We start from the raw sequence: 25,469 nt of genomic DNA, 5'->3' as shown, positions 1-25,469 counted from the left end.
GCGATCTATTCTCAACTTGACATGCTTACCATTCCCAAGGATATGGTACAGATTTTTGGGAGAAGAATCGCAATCCTTTGGTACACAGTTGCCATAACAGCGTGCTCCTTTTGCTGTTTGTGTTTTGCAGGTTTCTGAGTTTTGCATTTGGTATATATTTATGCCTCAATGTTTTGCTGACAGGGTGATTGGGGTCGCTGTGGAGCTTCCATAGTATCTTGCATCCTAGAGCTATATTGGCGAGGTCCAGATCGCGAATTTGAAGGCCGCCTTCTCTCATGGTTCTCTTTGTTGTCTCCCATTTAACCAAATGGAATTTGTTCTGATTTCCTTTGCCTCCATATCACAGAAAATCTCTCATGATTTTATTAATTTTCCCTGAAATCGACTTTGGTGCCATGAGGTAGGACGCTTGATATATTGGCAGAGATGAAAGAACGGATTTTATCAGAGTTAATTTGCCACCATGAGTTAGCCATTGACCTCCCCATGCAGTGATTTTGCCTTTGATTTTTGTTATTACTCCTTCCCACAGATTGACTCTGTTTGTGCCCAGTGTTAATGGCAGTCCAAGATAATTGATTTTGTCCCATTTTGAGTATCCGTTGAACCCCAAATTGTGAGCTATGTTTTGAATTTCTTCCTCTTTTGCGTTCCAACTATAGACTGCACTTTTTCTTTCACTGATTAGTGCTCCAGTTGCTTTGCAGTAGGCTTGGAGAGTATTTTTGAATGCAGAGGCTATTCTGTTTGAAGCTCTGCCCAGCATGAGGGAATCATCTGCGAACAGGGTGTGATTTATTGCTTTGAGATCCTTAGTTATTTTCAAACCTGGGGCAGCTCCTACTATCATGTCCTGCTCCAACTTTTTGCTCAACGTATCTGCCATTAAAATGTAAAGAAATGGAGAAAGAGGGCATCCTTGCCTCAGCCCCCTCGTGGCTTGGAAGAAATCAGCTGGCCTCCCATTTACCAAAGGCACAATCCAAGGACTTATGGTACAAGATTGGATCAGTTTGACAAATTCTTGGTCGAATCCGAAGGAAAGTAGAACTTGATAGAGGAAGGACAACTTTACTCTATCGAATGCATTGGCCATGTCTAACTTGATTAGCATGCCTTTCTCATTTCTAAGGTTGCTGGAGTGCATGGCTTCCTGAACTTGAATTACGTTATCCAGAATGTGTCTCCCTTCGATGAAGCCTCCTTGTGAATCTGATATGAGTTTGTTTAGCAGTGGCTTTATTTTGTTTGCAAGGAGTTTTGTAATTATTTTGTACGAAGCATTGCATAAAGAGATTGGCCTAAACCTGTCAAAGGAAGCAGGGTTTGACTCTTTTGGTATTAAAGCAAGGAATGTTGAGTTGGTGCTACCACCCAGTTTTTCTTTCTGAAGGAATCCTTTTATCATTCGAATAAGATCTGTTTTGATTATGTCCCAACATATCCTGTAGAAGTGAATGGTGAACCCATCTGGCCTAGGGGCTTTATCTAGATTCATGGACCAAATAATTTTGTCGATTTCTTCTTCATTGGTTTGCTTCAACAATGCTGCATTGTCCTCTTTAGTGACCAGCGCCGGAATGTTCTTTAGGAATTCTTTGTTGTCTTCTTCACAATCATCATTCTCTCTACTGTAAAGATGGTGGAAATGTAATGCAGCAATAGATTTTATTTGATCTATTCCTTTGCATGACCTCCCATCGGAGGTGGTGATCTCTGTGATGTGATTCCTGGAGAGATGGGCTCTACATTGTCGATGGAAATATGTTGTGTTTCTATCTTCGGCTTCCAGCCAAAGGCTCTGGGACTTTAATATCCAATATTCTTCTTCATTTCTGAAGAAGCAAAATGTTTTGCATTGGGCTTCTTGCTCCTTTTCTAGCTCTGTTTTAGTTATATCTATTGTATCCTTTTCTTTGAACTTTGGGAGTATTTGATGGGAGTTTACTCCATTCCTTGAGGAACTTTTTTTTATTTTTAATTTTTGTTCCCATACATAATTGGGGGAGCCATTGACTGAGGTGGACCATGCTAGTTAGACCGTTTCTGCAAAGCCACTCTTTCCATTCCACAATGGGTTGAATCTAAAAGGGATTGGGCCCAGATTTTCTTCCTCCTCTAACATTAGCCGGATGGGTTTGTGATCCGAGGTAAGCTTGGGAAGAATGGCTGATGAGATTAGCCTCCTTTCCATCAACATTGTGCTTTGAACCAAGAACCTGTCCAATCTGGCAGATATGTGGTCTTCCCTGTCTTGTTATTGGTCCAGGTGTAAAGCCCTTTTCTTGGTTTAAAATCCAGTAGGTCCCATTGTTGTATCATGTCTTCTACTACATAGATCATCTGATCCTTACTGGTCCTGCCCCCTCTCTTTTCTTTTTCATTCATCACTAGATTTAGATCTCCAACTATGATTATGTTGTTTGGGGTATTCAGTTCCAAAAACTCATTTAATGTTTTCCAACAGTCTTTCTTTTCAGAATACACTACCGGTACACATAAATTGAATAATGTAATGGTTAACTTACTTGCTATGTGCTTCAGCTTTGTGAAGCTCCAGTGTTGTGTGTTGTGGGAGTTGAGCCTGAATTGGTCTCCCTTCCACGGGGTTGCTATTCCATCGGAAGAGCCTCTTGCGCTTATTGCTTTTCCTGCATTCTTCTGCCATTTCTTTTTGCTGATCTCTAGAAGGACCTCCCCTTCTTTGTCTCTTGGAGCATTAATATGTTTGCTGGTTTCGCTTTCAGTAGATCTTTGACTGCTTTAATTTTCTTCGGGTTCCCCAGCCCTCTGCAGTTCCAAGAGACGATTTTCATTACTTACTGTTAGGGGTGGTTGGGCCTCCTCCTTTTGGTGGCCTTGTCCTTGTACTTCTGCCAATTGACATTTCTATAGTGGGTTGACTTCCTTGAGTCTTTTGCCTTTCAACTTCTTCCTCCCTTGCTTCTCTGCAGGACTTTCTTCCTGCTCTTTTGGCAGGCCTTTCTAAGATCTCATCCTCCAATGAGCTTGGTGATTCATGTACTTTCTTTCTTGCTATGTCGGCATAAGAGGGGGAGGGGACTACTTCCGGGGTTCCCGCGTTTTGCCCTTACTCCTCTATTCCTTTCCCGTTAGGAGGGGATTGGGTTGTTCACTGCAGTCCTTATTTACTTCCAGACAGCCTTACTAGGCTCTGCATTTTGAGATCCTGATTTCGACATGGGGTTAGAGTTCCCATCTTTTTGTTCCTGCCCTATTGGCCCAAGGTTGTTTTCCTTTGTTATTCCTTTGCTTCTAGGTTTTGTTGTCCCTGCTTTTTGCACTATGGTCCATTGTTCTGCTTTCTCGCTCTCTTCTGCTTCCTTTTTTTTGCAATGTCTTGCGAAATGACCGTAGCCGTGACAGTGCTGGCATTTGAAGGGTAATTGCTCGTAGTCTAGCTTCTGGATGTGCATCTAGTATGCTGAAGTAAGTTTAATTTCCTCTGGCAGCCCTACTTCCAGATCAACCTCCATGCAGATCCGTGCGCATGAGTACTGATCCTTTTGCACTGCTTGATCAATATACCTTCCAAGCGAATTGCCGATAGCTTGCAGTGATTTTTGATTCCAGCAATGTAAAGGAAGATGAGGTAGGTGGACCCAAACTGGAACAACAGACGACACATCCTGGGCTGGGTCGAAATCAGGGGTCCATTTGTTCAGGTATAAACCCTGAGGCCCCATGAAGTATGGGCCGTTTCTGAAGATGAGATTTTTATCCTCAAAGCTTTCGAACACGAATACATAGAATCCTTTTCCTACAAAGTGGCTCTTGATTCCTTCTGATATGAGCGGCGTCCAATTCCTCTGCACCCAAGCTTCAACGGATTTGGGAGAAGGCCAAAGCCTGGTAAACTGTCCTATGAGCCCTCTGTCTACAAGATTGACTGTTGATATGCATGTTTCTACAATTGGCAATTCCACGATTGGGATGCAGTCCAGCTTTTTGACGAATTTCTGCTGAGTCTCAGACAGTGGTCTCTTGAGAGATCCGGCGATGAGCTTCTTGAATGCGAGGAGTTCGGGCAGGGGAGGGGAGGGGTCGGCACCCCCGCCGACCTCCATTGGAGTTGCAAACCTGTGAATATGTCTCTGTGGCGACGATGTCTAGGTCACGGGCTGCGCATCACAGCACAACGGAAAAAATGGAGTAAGAGTGCACATTTTTTTTTTACTTTGAATGATTTCCAATGGAGCTTTTTTTCTCCCTAACAAATTTTGACTAGGAAGCAGTTAAGTTATTTATTTTATTTCAAGTTATGATTAACTAAATAAATAAATAAATAAAAATAAATTAATAAATAATTACACTAATTGTAAGTGACTGAATGTAATTAGTACCAAAAGATGTCCCAACATTATAATGTTATATATCAACACAACTATAATTAACTCTTAAAATAATTCTATTCATTTATTTTAAAAGATATATATAGATTGATCATGTATGTAAGTGTATTTCAATTTCTTTTAAAAAATTGAAGCTTCATATCATGTACAATTTGCAATACATATAAACAACAACTTTACATGAAATAACAATCTTAACCCAATATACTCACTTATCTAATTTTTATATTTGATTTTTAACCAGCTTAGATCCAACTCCAGATATATCAAGCGCTCTTGAGGTGCAAACATATTTTCTGAGTGAAGAAAGGTTTGCACCTCGAGAGATTTGATCTGTCTCAGAGCTTGATAGGTTCAGAGTTAAGATAGATCTAGGTTGGTTTAATTATTAATTTTATTTTTTTAGTTTAATTTCTATTTTTATGTAATCTCACTAAGTCAAAATGTTTTAATTTACAGTTTGAGTGGGCCTAATGGTTAAGAGCATGTGTTTCCTCCTAAGAGGTCACAGGTTCAAAACTAGAGGGAGGTAGAGTATGTATGCCTTTGTAGACATTAACAGCCAAATTGTTGCGTGGTGGGTCCCTAGTCCCACAAACAAGGGGGTCTCATACACAATTGGTGACCTTAAAAATGGATAATAATAGATATTCAAATTATATATATATATGTCTAAATAACATAATATAAGATGACATTACAACATACCTTCAATATAGAGATGGAAATTGTCCCTTGGCCCAAAAATGTAATAAATTAAATTAAAAAATATTAGTATGGTTTATAAAATCCGTGGTAGTATGGTTTATAAAATCCATGGTAAATTGAGGGTGACTATGGACACACTTATTTATTAAATTTAAATATGGTTACAAAATCACTATTCTATTTTATAAGGTAAAATGGACTTAACTTATTGGTGCTACTTAAATATTTTATATATTTTAATGTAATAATTATATTATGATATGATTTTTTTATTAAAAAGGTTATCCTTAATTTTATTAATAAAAACAAAATTACAATGTAACACATTGAATTTTATTACTTTTATTTTTTTATAAACACTACAATATCTTTTATATGTAACATGTAAATGTTTATCAATCAATTTTTACATATTATAAATTGAACATATTAATATAAATTCAATATTATAAATTAAATATATTGATACAAATTTTAATATATTAAACTCACATATAAAAATATTGACAAACTTTCTTACATTACACTTATACATCATCTCTAAACTAAATTACTATACATCATCTCTAAACTAAACTAATGCCTTATAAAACTTACCCCTATACATCCTCTAAACTGACCAACTGACTTATAAAACCAGACTCAAAAACTATAACTACATTGAAAAATATAAATTACCTACACAATCCAAGACACTTCATTTTGATTATCTCGTAAATGTCACATTTGGTTCACTTTACATTACACCGATACATCATCTCTAAACTGAATTACTATACATTATCTCTAAACTAAACTACTGAGTTATAAAACTTACCCTATACATCCTCTAAATTAACCAACTGACTTATAAAACTAGACTCAAAAACTATAACTACATTGAAAAATATAAATTACCTAAGCAATCCAAAACACTCCATTTTGATTATCTCGTAACTGTCACATTGGTTTCACCTTACATTTTGAAGCGAAACGGTGCCTATTTGTTTCTGGGTGTTTTCCCATTTCTCCACGATCGATTTAATTTTAATTTACAATTTCTTTTTTCCAATATAATTTTTTTTCAAATGGGAACATATTCCTCAATACAGAAAATTTCAATTTTCTTTCACACAGGGATGTCCCTTGCTCTCGACTCACATAAATTAGGGTTTCACGGAGATAAAATTATTTCATTTCTCAATTTACTCTGGCATTGCACTCTCAACTCACAGAAGTAGCTGCTGTCACACAAACACATTTCTATTCTCTCAGGTTTTTGGGTTCTCTGCTTGCTCAACATGGGGGCCACTAGCACGAGGAACGCAATGCTCTCCCTCTGCAACAACAACATCTCCATTCATCGACTTTCCTTCCGCACTTTGAGCGCCTCTGCAGACACGCGCATTAAGACACTCTGTCGCACCAACAGACTTCAAGAGGCACTGGACACCTTCAAGCACCTGCTTTCACCTAAATCTACATCCATCCCCTCTCTAAGCACCTGCAATCTCTTGTTAAGTAGCCTGCTTCGACGGAATCAACATGAATCTGCATTGTCTGTTTATAGGCTTATGATTGAAGCCGACATTATTCCAGATCTCATAACTTTGAACATTATCATCAATTGTCACTGTGAAACAGGTAGAATGGATTATGCATTCAAAGTGTTTGAAGGAATGGAAGCACATGGGTATGTTCCAAATGTCGTAACCTTCAATACCCTCATCAAAGGGTTTTGCAGGAAATTCAGAGTCGAGGACGCTATCAAGGTTTTCAACCAAATGAGGAGCAAACAACAAGCTCCTAGTCTTGTTACTTATAATACCCTAATAAATGGGTTCTGCAAGGCCGGGAAATCCTACGAGGCGTTCGGGTTGTTAGCTGTTATGCTGCAAAAGGGCCATAAGCCTAACATAATCACATTTAGCGCGCTCATGGATCGGCTATGCAAAGAAAGTAAGCTCCAAGAAGTAAAGAAACTATTGTATCTGATGATAAAAGAGGGTTGTAATCCCAATGTTATTACATACAGTATACTTATTGATGGTTTATGTAAGGAAGGCAAGTTGGCTGAGGCGAGGAAGCTCTACTCTGAAATGTCTGACAAAAACATATCCCCTGATGTGGTCACATTCAGTGCGCTTATTGATGGTTTATGTAAGGAAGGCAAGTTGGACGAGGCGATGAAGTTCTTCTCTGAAATGCTTGACAAAAACATATCCCCTAATGTGGTCACATGCAATGCGCTTATTGATGGTTTATGTAAGGAAGGCAAGTTAGACGAGGCGATGAAGTTCTTCTCTGAAATGCCTGACAAAAACATATCCCCTAATGTGGTCACGTACAGTGTGCTTATTGATGGTTTATGTAAGGAAGGCAAGTTGGCTGAGGCGAGGAAGCTCTACTCTGAAATGTCTGAGAAAAACATATCCCATGATGTTGTCACATGCAATGTGCTTATTGATGGTTTATGTAAGGAAGGCAAGTTGGACGAGGCGATGAAGTTCTTCTCTGAAATGCCTGACAAAAACATATCCCCTAATGTGGTCACGTACAATGCGCTTATTAATGGTTTATGTAAGGAAAGGCAATGGCAGGAGGCCACCAGAGTGCTTCATGAGATGCTGAACAAAGGGTGCAATCCAAATGTTATCACATACAGCACTGTTATTGATGGTCTTTGCAAAGAAGGCAAGCTTCAGGAAGCTCTCGGGTTGTTAGATGTTATGGTGAAAATAGACATTCCACCTGATCAAATAACATACAATACACTTATAAATGGATTTTGCAGAGCAGATAATCCGGAGAAGGCAGGGGAGCTTCTTCGAGAGATGCCAGAGAAAGGTTGCAGGCCTGATTTAGTTAGTTATAATACATTAATACACGGGCTTTGCAAGCATAATAGGATAGACGAAGCTCACCAGATCTTCTATGAGATGCAAGGCCAGGGTCAGAGCCCTGATATTATCACATACACCACATTGATGAATGGACTCTACAGAGTGGGTAACCTGAAGGAGGCAATAAAATTATTCGAACAGATGAAAGACAGAGGTCATAGGCCTGATATGGTTACATATGCCACCATCATGGACGCACTATGCAAGGAAGGCACACGCCAAAACGCCAATAGAATATTGGATGAGATCTTGAAAAAAGTTTGATACTTGTGTTGTGACATTAAGTTGTAAATAAAAGCTTCTGTAACGATGTTGCTGAAATGCACCTCGCAAGATTTAGTAAAAGGGAGTAAATTGCAGTTGATGAAGTACAGGGATGACTTTGGTAATAATGCACTATCTGAAACAGGTATGGTGGCTGAGTTGATCAAGTGGTACACATGGAATTCCAATAAGAGTGCATCAGGTGTTTAATATTAGGAGAGGATGTTACAAATCATAGGAGTGGTGAATTACAAATTGATATGATATTTTCTTAGTCATGACATTGTTTCAAAGGTGGTTAATAGATTGATAAGGATTTCAAAAATATTATACAAAGCGTTAGACTTTTCTTCAGTTTATATTGTCTGTCTGAAGTGGTCCTGAGGAAGCGTTTTATTGGAGTTAGTATTTAGAAAATCGCTTCCAATAGTCGCAACTTCTAATGTAGGCAAAACAGAGACTTACTGTTATAGCACCTATTAGTATAAGACTTGCCGGCAGCCATATAAAATACTATCAAGTCAGTTTTATGCGTGAAAATTGATGAACTGGGTTTGGTCTACTCATGGCTTGCTCTACCAGTTAGTGAGTTACTGTTGCTGAATTGTTCATGGTTAGTTTTAGGTAAAAACTAAAATAGATGGTTGATCAATCGGCTGTCAAACGCATTCAGTAATTAATTTTGTTTGAGAGTTTGACATTAATTATCACTTTCCCTGAGGTCATGTAATTTATTAAGATTCACTGTAATAAATGTGACCTAGCAACATGGGGATTTGCTTCACTAGGTTTGGTATTATTGCATTGAAGGTAGTTTGACTCTATGAACACTATGTACTTTAGAGGCTACGTGGCAAAACAGTCTACAAGAACAGCATGAGAGTATGGAGGCAGAGATAGGGCATTATTCACAGTATGATGGCAGAGATCGGACATACTTTGTGGCTATGTCATGATTTAACTGTCCTAATTAGTTGCATGCATATATGAAACTCGAATGGCAGTACACAATGATCAAAACCTTACTGTAGATTCACTTCTCACAGGCTGTTAAGTTCAACTAGTTTAACTTCCTCTGCATGGCTAATGTGCAATACTAGCTCCAAGCTTTGCTTCTTACAGGACATATGATTAGAATATACAGAAATTTGGATTCACAGGTCACAGGCTGTTAAAATCAATTAGTTTAACTTCCTCTGCATGGCCAATGTGCAATACTAGTCTAAGCTTTGCTTCTTACAGGAAATATGATTAGAATATACAGAAATTTGCTTCTGCCACTAGTTGGTGAATATAATATAGTCTTTGCTGGCAGTGAACAACGTCAGATTTGTCTACTGTATATTGCAGTAGACATATGTTTTTCAATCTCGTGTTTTTCCGTTTCTACTCTTCAATGGTTGTGGCTTGGGGAGCTTTGATTCCAATAGCTTTGGGATCTCAGAAATAGGATAGCTCGGTATATATTTATAATATTATTTGGGATAAAAATTGAAATGTTTGGTTTGCTTAATGTGAAATGCCAGGGAGCAACATCTACAAGAATTGAAGATAAGTGTCCTTCAAGAATTAGTCAACAGGAATGACAGGTATTGATCTGTTGTCTTCATTCAAAATGAAATCCAATTTTATTATTTTACATCATAGGATTCTTATTGAAATGTGAGAATTCCAATAAAGAAAGATATAATTTCTAGATTTCTTTATGTTTTTGTTGTATCCGATCATATTGTAATTTTATATAATCCACACGAGAACTTGCAAATTTGGTGCGACATGGAAATTCCATACAAAGAACGAAGTTCAGGATGGGTAGGTATGAATGTCTTGTGTAGTTAATGGAGGTTACAAAACAAGAAAGAAATAGGATGGGTAGGTATGAATGTTTGTGTAGTTAATGGAGGTTACAAAACAAGAAAGAAATGAAACCGACAACAACCATACAAGTAATAACTCAGGATTTACATGGTAAATATTAAAACTTTCACTGAGTGTCAAGGAAACATCCAGGGGGCAAAGGATTGGATTTTCTATTCAATCAATGAAATAATTCTCCATTACAATAGTTCGGGCATTCATCAGTTTTATATCAGCCTCCATAGTTACATAACTGCCGATTCGGTATGAAACTAACTTATCAATAACTAAAATAATTTATCCAAATTTACATTTACATTCATTTGTTGTCAAATTACCAACAAACTCCACCTTGACAACAATTTTCCTAATCCCTTGCCCATGCCCATTCATCATATTTTCTGCAAGCCAAGAGAAGCTAAACACCATCGCAGCTTTTCTGATCCGAATGGAAAATGGTATCAACCCATGGTATTCATCCACCCATATTATTCATCCACCCATGGAATTTACCTATGGTATTGTAAGTAGCATCCACCCATGGTATTGTAAGTGACATCCACCCATGGTATTCATTCACCCATGGTATTTTCCCATGGTATTGTGACATCCACCCATGGTATTCATTCACCCATGGAATTGACCCGTGGTATTGTGACTTCCACCCATGGTATTCATTCACCTATGGAATTGACCCGTTGTATTGTAACTGAGAAATACTATAAGTAACAAGTCACATTTTGTAAAAGGACAGATTGTCCACCATAATGTAGTCCTTACAATTATTATTTGTTTTAATAAAAAAATCTTTGTGGTTTTGTTTATTAGGCATTCTACTCGTTTTCTTCTGGTAATTTCAAATTTTCAGATCTTGGGGGTCTCCCTCCGAAGATCCGGATCAGTGGTATCAGAGCGGTCTGTTTTTTCTTTGTTTTTCTTTGCATGTCCCCAATGAGGTCGGGATATAAGGAGTTAGGGCTTGAACTGGTCGAACTTTTGCAAGACCAGGGCCTCCCATGGCGGATGAGAAGAAAGATGAGGGGGCAAGAGATCCTATCAAAATCTTGCTCGAAGAAGCCCTCTAGCAACAAAGGAATGCGACGATGGACAACTTTTCCCAGATCCTTCAGCGGCTACCCAGAGGCGACGCATCGGCTTCCAGCAGCTACTCTGGAAACGCCACACCGTTTAAGGTACAAGTTAATTTTGAAATCTCCATCTTAGAGGGTTGATAGATGCAGAGGTCGTAGATAAATGGTTAAATCTGCTAGAGGGTTATTTTTCTGTTCATAAATTTTCGAGTCGGGAAATGATTGTTTTCACTCTTCTCAAAGCAGCCCCCCACGTTAAGGACTGGTGGGAAACCTACTGCGAGCAGAAGGATGGAAGTACAGACTCACTATTTTCAGCCGCACCCACTTGGGATTCATTTCGGGATGCCGTCAAGGAGCAGTACTACCCTGTCAAAAGCTATGAGGACAAATACATCAAATGGACCACGCTGCGGCAGGGAAGGGACCAAGATGTGCCGAAGTTCACCAACATTTTTCATACCCTTCGCACACCGCTGGGTATCAAGGACTTTGAGCTGCATTTGGTACTCAAATACCGCGGCTACCTACACAGATACATCCAGGAAGAGATGGAGTTCCTAAACATCTCCTCGCTCGGCACAGTGTACCGATACACTGTAAAAATCGAGAAAAAGTTCAAATAGAAGAAGAGAGACTTTGGATCTGCGAATCCGAAGACCAAAGGACAAAGCCAAGGCGGGGTGGCCCAAGACAACCCGTCGAAGCCGCAAGAAAAGAACAACACCATGAAGTCAAAGAAGGACACAGGAAAGTGGTGCGAGTTCCACAAGAGCCCCACTCACAACACAAGTGAGTGTCGGACCAAGCAGTCGCTGGTGGCCGAGTTGAAGGCTTCAAAATCAGATGCATGTTCCGACCCTGAGTCAGAACCCGACAAGGGGAATGGCAAAGGGAAGCAAATCATTGATGCGAAGCCCAGCGTCACTGTTGCCACCGCCAAGATCCAGAAGAATGAGCCCGAAGATCCAGAGGAGGGGGAGCATCTTTTCCACTCACAGATGTGGGTGAAGGGTTTGCCGCTGCAATTCATTGTCGACAGTGGCAGCCAAAAGAACCTCATTTCAGCAGAGGTCGTGAAGCGGTTGGGCCTACCAACTACACCACACCCGCAGCCGTACAGTATCGGGTGGCTTCATGAAGGACGAGATCTGAAAGTTTGCCAGCAGTGCCGCCTTCCCTACAACATCAAGCCCTTCACAGATGAGGTATTGTGTGATGTTACACCTCTGGATGTTTGTGATGTATTATTAGGCTATCCATACTTGTGGAGGCGACATGCTGTGTATGAGTCAAGGCCTCGTGCTGTCATTATTTCGTTGAATAATTCATTATACAGGATACCAGAGGTAGCCCCACCTACTGCCACTTCTTCGATCACTGCTAAGAAAGGCAGCAAACTCATTTCACAGACTAGGAAATTCATTTTCTGTCTGGTTCACTCCCAAAGTGATGGGAAGATCGTCACCACATCGATGACCCCCGTGAAGGGTTCCTCCACACAGCAACAGTAGCAAAGGGATACGATCATGATAGAACACAGGAACAACTTCTCCTCACCCATAGGGGTACCACACAAACTTCAGGTGGGCAACAAAGTCGGGTTGCATCTGCAGAAAGAACGCCTGACAAGAGCCCATCAGAAACTCAGACCACTCCGACAGGGTCCTTACACCAGTATCAAGGCTACGGGAAACAGTGCTTTGGAGCATAACATTCCCCCATTTCTTCGCTTGCACCGAGTCTTCAATGTGGACCGTCATCAACCATACTTCCCACCATTACTGGACACATCAGAGATTGCAGAACAGCTCACCAAGGACCAAGTTCAGCAGCAACTTCCTCATCTCATGGAGGAACTCAACGCAATGAGGACCATTGCTTCCTAAGGGGGGAGGAATGATCCAGGTGGATGTTGGTGGCCACCCACCTATCCCATTTGGACCCCCACAACTGTCTCTTTCAGTTTTCGCAATTGTAGCACAATTTATTATTTTTAGCAGTTTTCTGGGTCCTGAACTTCTGAAGCCGTTTTGAAGCTCTAAACGACGTTTTTGGGGAAATCTGGGAGCAACATGGGTCCATGGACTGATGTTGATCTTCCTAAAGTTATAGTTCTCGGATAGATCTTTCTAACGAGCTATTGTACGCGTCAAACGGAGATCGGGTGCCAAAGTTACGACCTCGGGAAATTGATGTACCAATTTACCCAAACGGGGCCCACAATTTGGCGTTTCATCTTCTAGGGTTAGGTTTTGGGATGTGAAGGGCTTTCCATTGTTTCTCAACAATAAATAGGCCTTCGAGCCTCATTGTAACACAGTTCATAGGCATGTAGCCGCCACATCTCTTCTCAGAGATAAGCTACCATCACCCTAGCTGGTTTATTTCCATTTCTGTTTGTAAGCATATTTTAGTATTTTACAGTAATGAAATGAAGTATTATTTCTGTTGCATCTCTGTATTTATGGTTATCGCACCTCTGTATTTATGGTTATATCTGTAATTTGTTGCGTTCCTGTTTAAATCCGGATCATTCTCTACTGTAACTGGCTTTGTGAATATGTCTGCACAATTCTCTTGTGTATGGACCTTTTGAAGAGCTACTTTTCCGCCATCAATGACATGTCTCAGAAAATGATACCTTACATCAATGTGCTTGGTTCTGCTGTGATAAGCAGGGTTTGTAGCCAAGTGAATAGCGCTTTGACTGTCACAAAGTACATTCACTTTCTCCTGCGTCCTTCCAATCTCATCAAGTAGACCCTTTAACCCAAATTGTTTCTTTACTAGCATTTGAAGCAGCTATATATTCTGCTTCGGTAGTGGACAACACAACTGTTTCTTGAAGCTTTGACATCCAACTAATTGCTCCACCTGCAAGAGTAAAGATATAACCTGTAGTAGATCTTCTTTTGTCCAAATCACCTGCATAATCAACATCTACATATTCGCAAACTGATTCTTCTCTACCATTAAAGATGATGCAATGGTCACTTGTGCCTCTTAGTTATCGAAGCACCCATTTCACTGCTCGCCAATGTTCTTCACCTGGATTTGCCATGAACCTGTTGACAACTCCAACTGCATGTGAAATGTCAGGTCTCGTAAATACCATCGCATACATTAAGTTGCTTACAACATTTGCATATGGTACATGAGATATATACTGCTTTTCTTCATCAGTTCTAGGACTCAAAAGAAAGCTTAAAATGGGAAGCTAATGGAACATTAACAGGTTTCACATTGTTCATACATAACTTTTCAAGTACTTTCTCCACATACTTCTACTGTGATAACCAAAGCTTACCATTTTTCCTGTCTCTGTGTATCTCCATGCCCAAGATATGTTTTGCTGCTCCAAGATCCTTCATATCAAACGTTCTAGAGAGCCGAGCCTTTAAATTGTTGATCTCTTCCATGCTTTTGCTTGCAATAAGCATATCGTCAACATACGAAGCTAAGATAATGAATATGCCATTGAAACTTTTGAAGCATACACAATGATCATACTCACTTCTAATAAAGTTCTGGTTCACCATGAAGGAGTCAAACTTCTTGTACCATTGTCTGGGAGACTGCCTCAGACCATACAATGATTTCCTGAGCTTGCAAACTAATCTTCTGCTACGACCTTGTACAAAACCTTCTGGTTGTTCCATATATAACTCTTCATTCAAATCACCATGTAGAAACGTTGTTTTAACATCAAACTGTTCTAACTCAAGGTTAAGTAATGCAGTTAGTGCCAACATAGTACAAATAGAAACAAGTTTTACAACTGGTGAAAAAATCTCATGAAAGTCGATACCTTCAACCTGAGAATACCCTTTTACTACCAGTTTCGCCTTATACCTTTCGATACTTCCATCAACTTTTCGTTTCAGTTTGAAGACCCATTTGCATCTAACAACATTTCTCCCTTCAAGAAGTTCTACAAGATCCCAGGTATTGTTCTTGGTTAAGGAATCCATTTCTTCTTCCATAGCTGTTTTCCATTTTCGCTATCCATATCATCTACTGCTTCTTGATAACAAGAAGGTTCCCCATCTTTAGTAATCAAGCAAAAGATGAAACATAATCTTCATACCTTTTGGGAGTTTTTCTTTCCCTTGTAGACCTTCTTAGAGTGACTGGTTGCTGAACTGGTTTAGAAACTTCAACAACTTCCTTTGTATCTTCAACACCTTTTTCTCCAGAAGCCTTTTCTTCCTTTTTACTGTCACCAAAAAATCTAGCCTCCAACTGAACTTGTTGATTTGGCAATACCTGTACCTGTTCAATTCTTTCAACATTTGATTTTAAAAGAGAAGATTTATCAAATGTTACATCTCTGCTAATGACTATCTCCCACGATGTAGGATCCCACAACCTATATCCTTTCACTGCATAGTCATACCCAAAAAAGACATAACATTTCGATTTTGGATCTAATTTTGAACGCTGCTTTTTAGGAATAAGAGAATAAGCATCACAACCAAATATCCTTAATTGTGAATAATCACAAGACTGACCTGACCAAATTTCTTCAGAAATTTTACAATTAATTGCTACTGAAGAAGATCTGTTAACTAAATAACAAGCAGTGGATACTGCTTCTGCCCACAACTCCTTTTGCAAGTTAGCATTGCTGATCATGCTTCTGGCTCTTTCGATAAGAGTCTGATTCATACGTTCAACAACATCATTTTGCTGAGGAGTATAAACAACAGTTTTGTGTCTAACAATTCCTTCATCCTTACAGTATTGTTCAAATTCTATTGAAGTAAATTCACCACCATTGTCAGTTCTTAAACATTTAATTGATTTCCCTGTTCTTTTCTCTACCATTGTTTTAAATTGTTTAAAGACATTGAATACATCAGCTTTTTTTTTTAGCATAAAGACCCAAATTTTACAGGAGAAATCATCAATAAACGTTAAAAAATATAGAGCACCTCCATATGATACAATAGGAGATGGTCCCCACAGATCAAAATGAATATAGTCTAAAATATCTTTACTATTATGATTCCCAATTTTTAATCTCTGTTAATACTGTTTTCCATACACACAATGTTTACAGAAATCCAACTTCAAGGATTTCAAATCAGGAAGTGATTTATGTTTGATCAGTACTTGAAGACCTTTCTCGCTCATGTGACCCAATCACTGATGCCATAGGCGAGTACCTTCTTCTTCTTTTCTAACACAATCGCTGCCTCACTGACCTGAGTACTTCCTTTGAGTCTGTAAAGATTTCCTACCTTTTCTGCTTTCATAACAACTAGGGCGCCTTTAAAGACTTGCAGCACTCCATTCTGACCTGTAAACTTATAACTATTTGAATCCAACACTCCCAAAGAAATCAAATTTTTCTTCAAATCAGGTACATGTCTAACACTAGTTAATGTTCTAACTGTGTTATCATACATTTTAACCCTGATATTTCCCATCCCAACAGTCTGATGTGTTACATTATTACACATAAACACAGAACTACCATTTACATCTTCATATGAAGTGAACCAATTTCTGTGTGGACACATGTGATGAGAAGCACCAGAGTCTAACAACCAGCTTTCTAAACCCTGAGAGACATTACATACAGGTGCAATTTCATCTATCATACATAATTCTTCAGCAGATAAAACTTCGTCTATCATACCTGAATCAACCTGATTTGCTTCCTTCTTCGGGTTATCAGACTTGTCGTTTCCAACAGTGTTTCTTCAAGTGTCCAATTTTATTGCAGTGCCAACATTTTTCCTTACACTTCTTTCCCTTTGATTTAGATCTGGAAGACCCCTTTGTTTTTTCTTCTCTTTCGTTTGACCGTCCTCTAGCTATCATGGCTTCTGATGCACTCGTTTCAGTACTGAATTTCCTTCGTACTTCTTTAGACAAGAGAGATCCTACAACTGATTCAAATTTCAAAGAATCAGCAGTGCTCAAACTGATTGAAGTTACGAAGTGGTCCCATGACTCGCGCAGAGAACACAACAAGGTTATAGCTTTGTCTTCTTCTTGAATTTTAACTTCCATATCTGATAATTGGCATATAAGTGTATTAAAAACATTCAAATGTTTTGCAACTTTTGAACCCTCCTTCATTTGAAGACTGTACAGTTGTCTTTTCAAATAAATTCTATTTGTTAACGACTTTGTCATATATAGTTTTTCCAGTTTTTCCCATAAGCCTAAATATATTTCAAATGTGTTTTTAACTAAATCATAAAGAAAACAAAAATTGTGTTTATTAAATTCTAATTGTTTAATATTTGAGGAATTTTTAAACCTAATAAATTGATCTATACATTGAAAAAGGTGATTTAAACAACACAAAACTACAATTTCGTTAAAAAATAAATTTCTTAATTCTTAAAAATAAAAATAAAATAGTTAATAATAATGGTCATTTAAAAAAAATACACATATATGAAATAAACATTTTTCTAAATTTTAATTTTCTATATCAAACAAAAATAATAATAATAATGATTATATTTATTAATAAATTAAACAAAAAATGACTCAAAATAATCTCAATATATAATTTTAACACACACACACACACATATATAAACACTTTTCTAAATATAAATTTAGTACACCACCACATATAAAAAATAATTATATATATTCATAAATTCAAACCAAAACTAATATATTTATATAAAATAAATATAAAAAATAGCATTTAAAAGCAACTATTAAAAAATAACATTTAAAAATAATCATTACTGAAAAGTTCAATTCTTTAATTATAAGTATGATCAGAGTGCTATTTAAGGTTTCTAAAATGTAAACCAATTGATGATCAAACACATCGCCCACTCAGAGTACAAGACATATTTCAATTTCTTATTCAGGGTAGAGACTTATATTCTATTCTAATATCGCGAAGTTTCTAGGAGCGAAATGTCTAGATAAGATATTAATAACTTTTTCAAAATATTATAAGCCGTCAAAAACACATTCTTCACTCTTCAAACCATGTTATGCCAAATGGTCATTTAAAAATTTTCAACGTATTTAATGACTAAAATGGCTTTGACAGGCAAAATGCACGTCAAATTCCAACTCTGCTATCAAGGACCCTTTGAAAACAATCAACCAATTCTTGTACGGATCGGTCTTGTACAATGCTATCAAGGACCCTTTGAAAACAATCAACCAATTGTTGTACGGATCGGTCTTGTACAATGCTATCAAGGACCCTTTAAAAACAATTAACTGATTCTTGTATGGATCGGTCTTGTACAATGCTATCAAGGACCCTTTGAAAATAATCATTTTTTAAAGTAATGATTTATTACTGGAGAAGCCTAGTTTTTGACCAAATTCCTAATATTCAAGCCTATGACCTTGCTATTGCTATGCAATTCATGGTAATGTTAAATTCTTAAAGTAAATGGATGAAAATGAAAGATTCATCATTTTACTTACATTTTTAACATTACCATGAAATGACTCAGGGTGTTTGAGAGTAGTTCCAAACTTATTGAGTGGAGAAAGTAGAATTTTAGATCCCACTCAAAATCTAGCAAACTAAACAATTTTTTAGGATTTCAGGATTTGGGGATTGCAATGTTTCGGTTGGATTTTTTTATGTACGAGGGTATGGAACTAGCATATAATCAAGAGCACCAATCCCTCTATGTATCTTGATGTTAGTGGCATTGATTGTTGAACTCCTCTATCATGATCCTACTAAAAATGTACCCATCACTCAAACAAAATCTTGAATTGACATTCTAAGCATTTTCTATCTTATTTTAATGCTTAGAGGGTGATATTGATGATGAAGTTTCCAATATAGGCAAAGATTTTGATGATATGTATGTATTGGTTGTAGCGTTTTTTTTTGGATGCTAGAGGCCATCTAGGGCCTTTTTGTTGATGTATTTTCGGTTCAGAGATGGATTGCACTCAGTGTTATTTTGGTTATTTGCACCCTTACATGCTATATAAATGAGAACATTTGCTTATTTGTGTATAAATGGTTTGGATTCATATGGATGAGCATTAATACATAGTTTTTTGTATGTTTGTTTAAATTTGAATATTAAATGTGTTTTTGGTTAACCGGTTTTTTGGTCCAATTTTTTTTTACCGGTTTCGGTCCAATCCAATCAATTCCCAGTCCTAGGGGCCTGCTGGTTTGATGACTGGTCCAATTTTGATAACATTTATTTGTAATGCATATGGCTTATTTCTTTCAAATGTTTCATTTCCCTATCACATTAATTAATAGTCAGACCAAAGCTAAATATGATCTTCAACGATGCAGAAGATAAGTATTACTTGCCATTGGAAGGAACGAATGCTTCTTCCTTGCAGCATGGTTGGAGTCATCACTTTATGTTTCTTATGTCACTTTGAAGATGTAATTTGTGGTGACAATAAGATTGTCTATTCAGTTTTGTGCAAGTGAGTGACACCTTCAGTAATATCTTAGTCATATGAAGAAGGTATGGGTTATTGCGTGTTTCTTTTGATAAGTAGACATAACTTACCATGAGAATGAATAAATGTTTCGTCCTTGAATTATGGTTGAAGTTATCACTTGATATTTCTTATATCACTTTGAAGATGTAATTTGTAGTGGCAATATGTGGGAAATCCAAAATAGTTTTTAGTCACATGAAGAAAGTATAGGCTTTATTTTCTCATCAAGAAAGCATCATAAATGTTGTCATGTTGATGCTATTCTTTGGAAGCCATTAAATCTTTTGTTGATTTATGTTGTTTAATGAATGAATGTTGGTTGTATGTGAGAAGGCAATTGTTAGTTTCAAGAGGAAGAAATGGAGGATTAATGTGAAACAAAATCCCAAACTATGAATATGTGAGAGTATTTTTGACTTAAAATGATGGAAATCACACTTTGTTGGTTCCCAAGGTGTTTTAAATACAAAAATGAGGTTAATTACTATTTTAGGATTTTAAAGTATTTTTCACCCAATTGTTTGTATGATAACACTACTTTACCTTCGTAAATATATCCATCATAAAAAAACTTATTTCAACATTAGAATACTATAAACTTTATGATAAATTTGCATCTTTGATTGAATATATTAGAGATGTTGTTTTATGAAGTTTTCTTCTTCAGAAATTAAATTTACATTGTTAAGTTATGGGTATCCATGGATATTTTTAAAGGCATGAGAGCCTTTTGGTTTGCAATTAGACTTCCATCTTTCATGTTTCAAGTAGTATGCCATGTTGACAAGAAATTAAAATAATGGTATGCAAAAATTCTTGAAATAATGATATAGTAGAAAAGATAGACAGAAAATTTGGAGGCACAATGCAACAAGATGTATCATTTGGTTATTAATTTGGTAAGGAGTTTGCGATCAACAACTTCTTTTAAAGGATGTCGATTGGGTCATCTCCAGATGAGGGAAATGAAGAAGAGTTTGTTCAACAAGCCCTTGGAAATGTGGAAATGGAATGCTTGGCTCAAGAGATAAAGTCATCTATGGAGGAACACACTAAAGCTAACAATGAACATGCTTTCACTAACATTTTCTTATGATTTGCAAAGTAATTTTGATTTTAGGCTTGTTTAATAGGATATATACAAAGTCAACACTTTTGGTATTCCTTTGTGAGGTAAAATCAAATGTTTTTAATTGGATTGTCTATTCTTTTTTGCGCAAATGTGTGACATCCAAAACAATAATAGTCATATGAAGAAAGTATAGGCTTTCTTTTCTCATCAAGAAGTCATCATAAATATTGTCATGATTGATGTCATCGACTCTCTATGGTTTTTGGAAGCCTTGGAATCTTTTGTTGATTTATGTTCTTTAATGAATGAATGTTGGTTATATGTGAGAAGGCAATTGTTGGTTTCAAGAGGAAGAAATGGAGGATTAATGTGGAACAAAATCCCAAATTACGAATATGTGAGAGTATCTTTGACTTAAAATTATGGAAATCGCACCTTGTTGGTTCCCAAGGTGTTTTAAACACAAAAATGAGGTTAATTGCTTTTTTAGCATTTTAAAGTATCTTTAACACAAATGTTTGTATGATAACACTACTTTACCTTCTTAAATATATCCATCATAAAAAAACTTATTTCAGCATTAGAATACTATAAACTTTATGATAAATTTGCATCTTTGATTGAATACATTAGAGATGTTGTTTTATGAAGTTTTCTTATTCAAAAACTAAATTTGCATTGTTAAGTTATGGGTATACATGGAATTTTTTGAAGGCATGAGAGCCTTTTGGTTGGCTTGGCAACCATTTCGCGTCCTTTGTTCTTGGGTTTCTGTCAATTGGTAATGTCTAGGGCGTGGGATATAATTTGTGTAAATAATGGTGTCTGTTGTCACGTGAATTGTTCAGTGTGGGTTGAAGGGCTCCTATGGGTTGGTTTTCTTGGGTGTTTGAGAGTCTTCTGTGTCAAGGGTCTTATGTTTTGTGTGAATATGAGTATTTGTTTAATGGTGTTGGAGAATGGACCCTCTGTAGAGGCCACTGCGACCTTTGTCCAACACTTTGGTGCTTCTATTGAGTCTAAGGTTTGTGTCATGAGCATTGGGGATGATATAGTGGGTTGGAGCTTTGGTTCTGGGATGTATGTGTCTGGTCTTTTCTCTTGTTTTTTCGCAGGCAGAGGTATACATAGTAGGTACTCCAGGTGCGCTCTCCCGGTCTTTGTCATGCCATCACATCAACGAATTCATTGTAGGTAGGGAGAGGGGGCAATGGTCCAAGAGGGTAGAGAGGAGTGAGGCTTTTCTCTCATGACTCGGCTGCCACTTACTTCAATGCAATTCTGCTAGAAACAAGGAAGGAAATTCACAAAATTTAGACTCAAGCTGGTGTGGAGAGACAATCCCACTTAGATTTAGAAATCTTAGAGGATATGTCGACTTGGCTTCTTAATATTGGGCACACAAGGGGCAGGAAGAAGCAATATCAGAACTCAGTGGCCCTGCACTAGCAAATGAAGACATTGTTGGGTTTGTTCCTGAAAGACAAGCAAGTGGAGCGGTCTTGGAGGACAAAAAAAGAATGCTCATGAATCAATGCGTATGCTTGGACAAGATTGATTCTTGCCTTGCCCATGTGGAGGGGCACATTGCATGTGAATTTGATAGTGGGAATTCGCTAGATCCTCCAGATTTGAGCGCGAGGGTACCAACAACAATATCTTCTTCAGATAATGGTTAAAGTTCCTAGTGGCTGGATTTGTAGTTCTACGTTCTTTGTGTTTTGGTTTTTCCTAGTCAAAAGGGCTTTCGGCTTTATGATGTACTTAGTTTTTATTACTCTGTGTTGGTCATGGTGTAGTGTTCAGTCTTATGAATTTTGTGGCCATGGTGTGGTGTTTAGTCTTGTGAATTTTGTATCCAGGGCTGTATGGAAATATGTAAGCCAACTAATGGTGATGGTTTGAGGAGGATTAATCCTGATTTTTTGACATTACAAAGCATTAATTTACAAAAATAAAGTTGCAAGTTGGAAGCTGTTTTTTTTGTTGTTTTTCAATAAGAAAAAAACCAACAGATTTTCTATTAGTAAAACGATGTTTATAGATACAATATATGCCATGTTCTTATCCATTCCTCTTGATAGCTAATACAATTTAAATCTATGATCAACATAGCATTGTATGTCCTGTAACCATATATCTGAGATATACATCTTATCCATTTTGTGACTATGTACATCTAGTCGTAACCTATAAAAATTTAAAATTGTAGCAAAAATTAGTCTATCAGGTAGCCATATATAGATGCCTTACATCATATAAGCACATTAAGTTGGTTTTCTTTATATATATTGTGTTAGTAACAAGAATGTAATTATTTGTCAATGTTTCAAATCCCAACAGGGATCCATCATCAGGACAATTACTGAATGATGATAGAAGAAGAGCTTAGTGAGAGGCAGCTCTTCTTTCTATCTTTATTCTGAAATTTTAGAGTAAAATGGTCTCATTCCATGTATCCCCTCCGTATAGGGTATAATTTTGGATTTCAGGCATCTGTGGTTCATTTCTTTTAAGTTGAATCTCGGAGTACCCACAGTAATGATCATACTTGTCAACGTTTCAAATCCCAACAAGGATCCATCATCAGGACAATTACTGAATGATGATAGAAGAAGAGCTTAGTGAGAGAGCTCTTCTTCTATCATCATTCAGTAATTGTCCTGATGATGGATCCCTGTTGGGATTTGAAACTTTGACAAGTATGATCATTATTGTGGGTACTCCGAGATTCAACTTAAAAGAAATGAACCACAGATGCCTAAAATCCAAAAGTATATTTGTGTACGGAGGGGATACATGGAATGAGACCATTTTACTCGAAAATTTCAGAATAAAGATAGCAAGAATAACTGCCTCTCACTAAGCTCCTCTTCTATCATCATTCAGTGATTGTCCTAATGATGGATCCCCGTTGGGATTTGAAATGTTGACAAGTATGATCATTACCGTGGGTACTCCGAGATTCAATTTAAAAGAAATGAACCACAGATGCCTGAAATCCAAAATTATATCCTTGTACGGAGGGGATACATGGAATGAGACCATTTTACTCGAAAATTTCAGAATAAAGATAGCAAAAAGAGTTGCCTCTCACTAAGCTCTTCTTCTATCATCATTTAGTAATTGTCCTGATGATGGATCCCTGTTGGGATTTGAAACGTTGACAAGTATGATCATTACTATGGGTACTCCGAGGTTCAACTTAAAAGAAATGAACCACAGATGCCTGAAATCCAAAATGTAATTATTGTTGAAAAGAAGAGGATGTTATAGTCTTAACACCATGCAACCAACATCAAAAATATGACCATGCACGAAACAACAACTTTGGGACAACATATTCACATATCTAATTTTTCATGTTTGTTTTTTAAGAACTACTTCCTTTTCTGACATTTTAATATGTTGGATATATAATATATATATATAATATATATATTATATATATATATATATATTATATATATAAATATTATTTGATTAGTTTTCTCTATGAGCAATGTAAATAGATTTGCACATGGTTAATGTTATCTAATTCCTGTATGATGATTTTTTTTATATATTGATGATACAATTTTCTTTTGTTGTATTAGTGTAATAGTTTTCTTTTAAATTAAATTAGAGAAATAATGGACTAGTGTCAATGCATCACTATTTTTTCTTTATATATTATTAATATAATGTTGTTGCAGTAACTTAATTTCAAACATACTTAAATAATAAAATAATTAGAGCTAACTCAACTATTACAAAGTGGGATAGAGATGTAAACACATTTTTATAAAAAGTAATGACTTGCATAATTAACACCTATTCCATTTTAGAATGCAGATTTCCACAGTGTATGCAACCCTATTGACCACTATTATGTGCCTATATGAGTCCATTCTTGGTCGTCTTCACGCGGCTCATGGGATGTCTGATTTCATCTGAAGCACTATTGGGGTTAAACAGGGTTGTCCACTGTCCCCTACCCTGTTTGGGATCTATATTGATGAGTTGGAGGCATTTCTACACGAGCATATCCATAACACTGATGGTTGCCTTCTTCACCAGGTTCTGATATCTATTCTACTCTTTGCTGATGATTTGGTCCTCCTCTCCTCATCCCCAGAAGGGTTACAAAGGTAGGTGGATGCCTTAGCTCTATTTTGTGATCATTGACAGTTGATGGTCAACCTGGGTAAAACCAAGGTTATGATCTTCAATTAAGTGAAGAAAAACTTAGATCTTCACTTCCTATTCAGAGGAGAGGTATCTCGATCAAATATGTCTGGCCCTATATATGCAGAAGGCTCTTAGATTCCATGCACATATTCTTCAGCCTCCCATCAGACTAGACCCCACACAGAGGATCACGACATTTTTCAGGGTACTACCTTCAGATAGAGGCAATAAGAGACCAGTTGATACCAGTACGTATCTAGACTCTAGATCAATGAGGATCCGTGGGACCTCACCCCGCCACACGAGATCTTAGCAGCAAATATGTTCCTAGGAGATGGACTAGGTCCTCCAGACCTCAGTGATGCGCGAACCCCCCAAGGAACAATTTAGTGGACAATCCGCACTTTCCACCAACTCTTCATCAGGCCAACAGACTTTGTTGAGTTTCTTCAATGTTCTTCATTCAACCTCGAATGTTAGGAGAGATGGGTTTAATCCTCAAACCTATTAGCTCCTGGATCTTCTCCGCTAGGGCTAGATGTTTGTAACACCCTCCTCCCACATCTACCCAAGCAATCGGCCAGCCGGGGTAAACATGCGACGAGAGACCACTATGATA

The 25,469-nt window shown here is 37.3% G+C and overlaps 1 protein-coding gene across 1 annotated transcript; it reads left to right on the top strand.

The window, feature by feature from the left end:
* The first annotated feature begins 6,720 nt into the window (after positions 1 to 6,720).
* Positions 6,721 to 9,859, top strand: LOC149247000 (uncharacterized). Its single transcript, XM_089455813.1, has 2 exons — positions 6,721 to 8,375; positions 9,757 to 9,859. Exon 1 carries the CDS (start codon positions 6,743 to 6,745, stop codon positions 8,228 to 8,230), a length of 1,488 nt encoding a protein of 495 aa, XP_089311939.1. The 5' UTR covers positions 6,721 to 6,742; the 3' UTR covers positions 8,231 to 8,375; positions 9,757 to 9,859.
* The last annotated feature ends 15,610 nt before the right edge of the window (positions 9,860 to 25,469 follow it).

Source organism: Pinus tabuliformis, chromosome 7, assembly GCF_031772625.1.
Source record: "Pinus tabuliformis cultivar Carrire ecotype Pingquan chromosome 7, CPIR1, whole genome shotgun sequence".
Classification (NCBI taxonomy): Eukaryota; Viridiplantae; Streptophyta; class Pinopsida; order Pinales; family Pinaceae; genus Pinus; species Pinus tabuliformis.
This window is presented reverse-complemented; position numbering and strand designations above follow the sequence as displayed.

Bases quoted from the DNA above. Each gene is read 5' to 3' on its own strand.
- LOC149247000 (XM_089455813.1), top strand. From the start codon at position 6,743: ATGGAAGCACATGGGTATGTTCCAAATGTCGTAACCTTCAATACCCTC.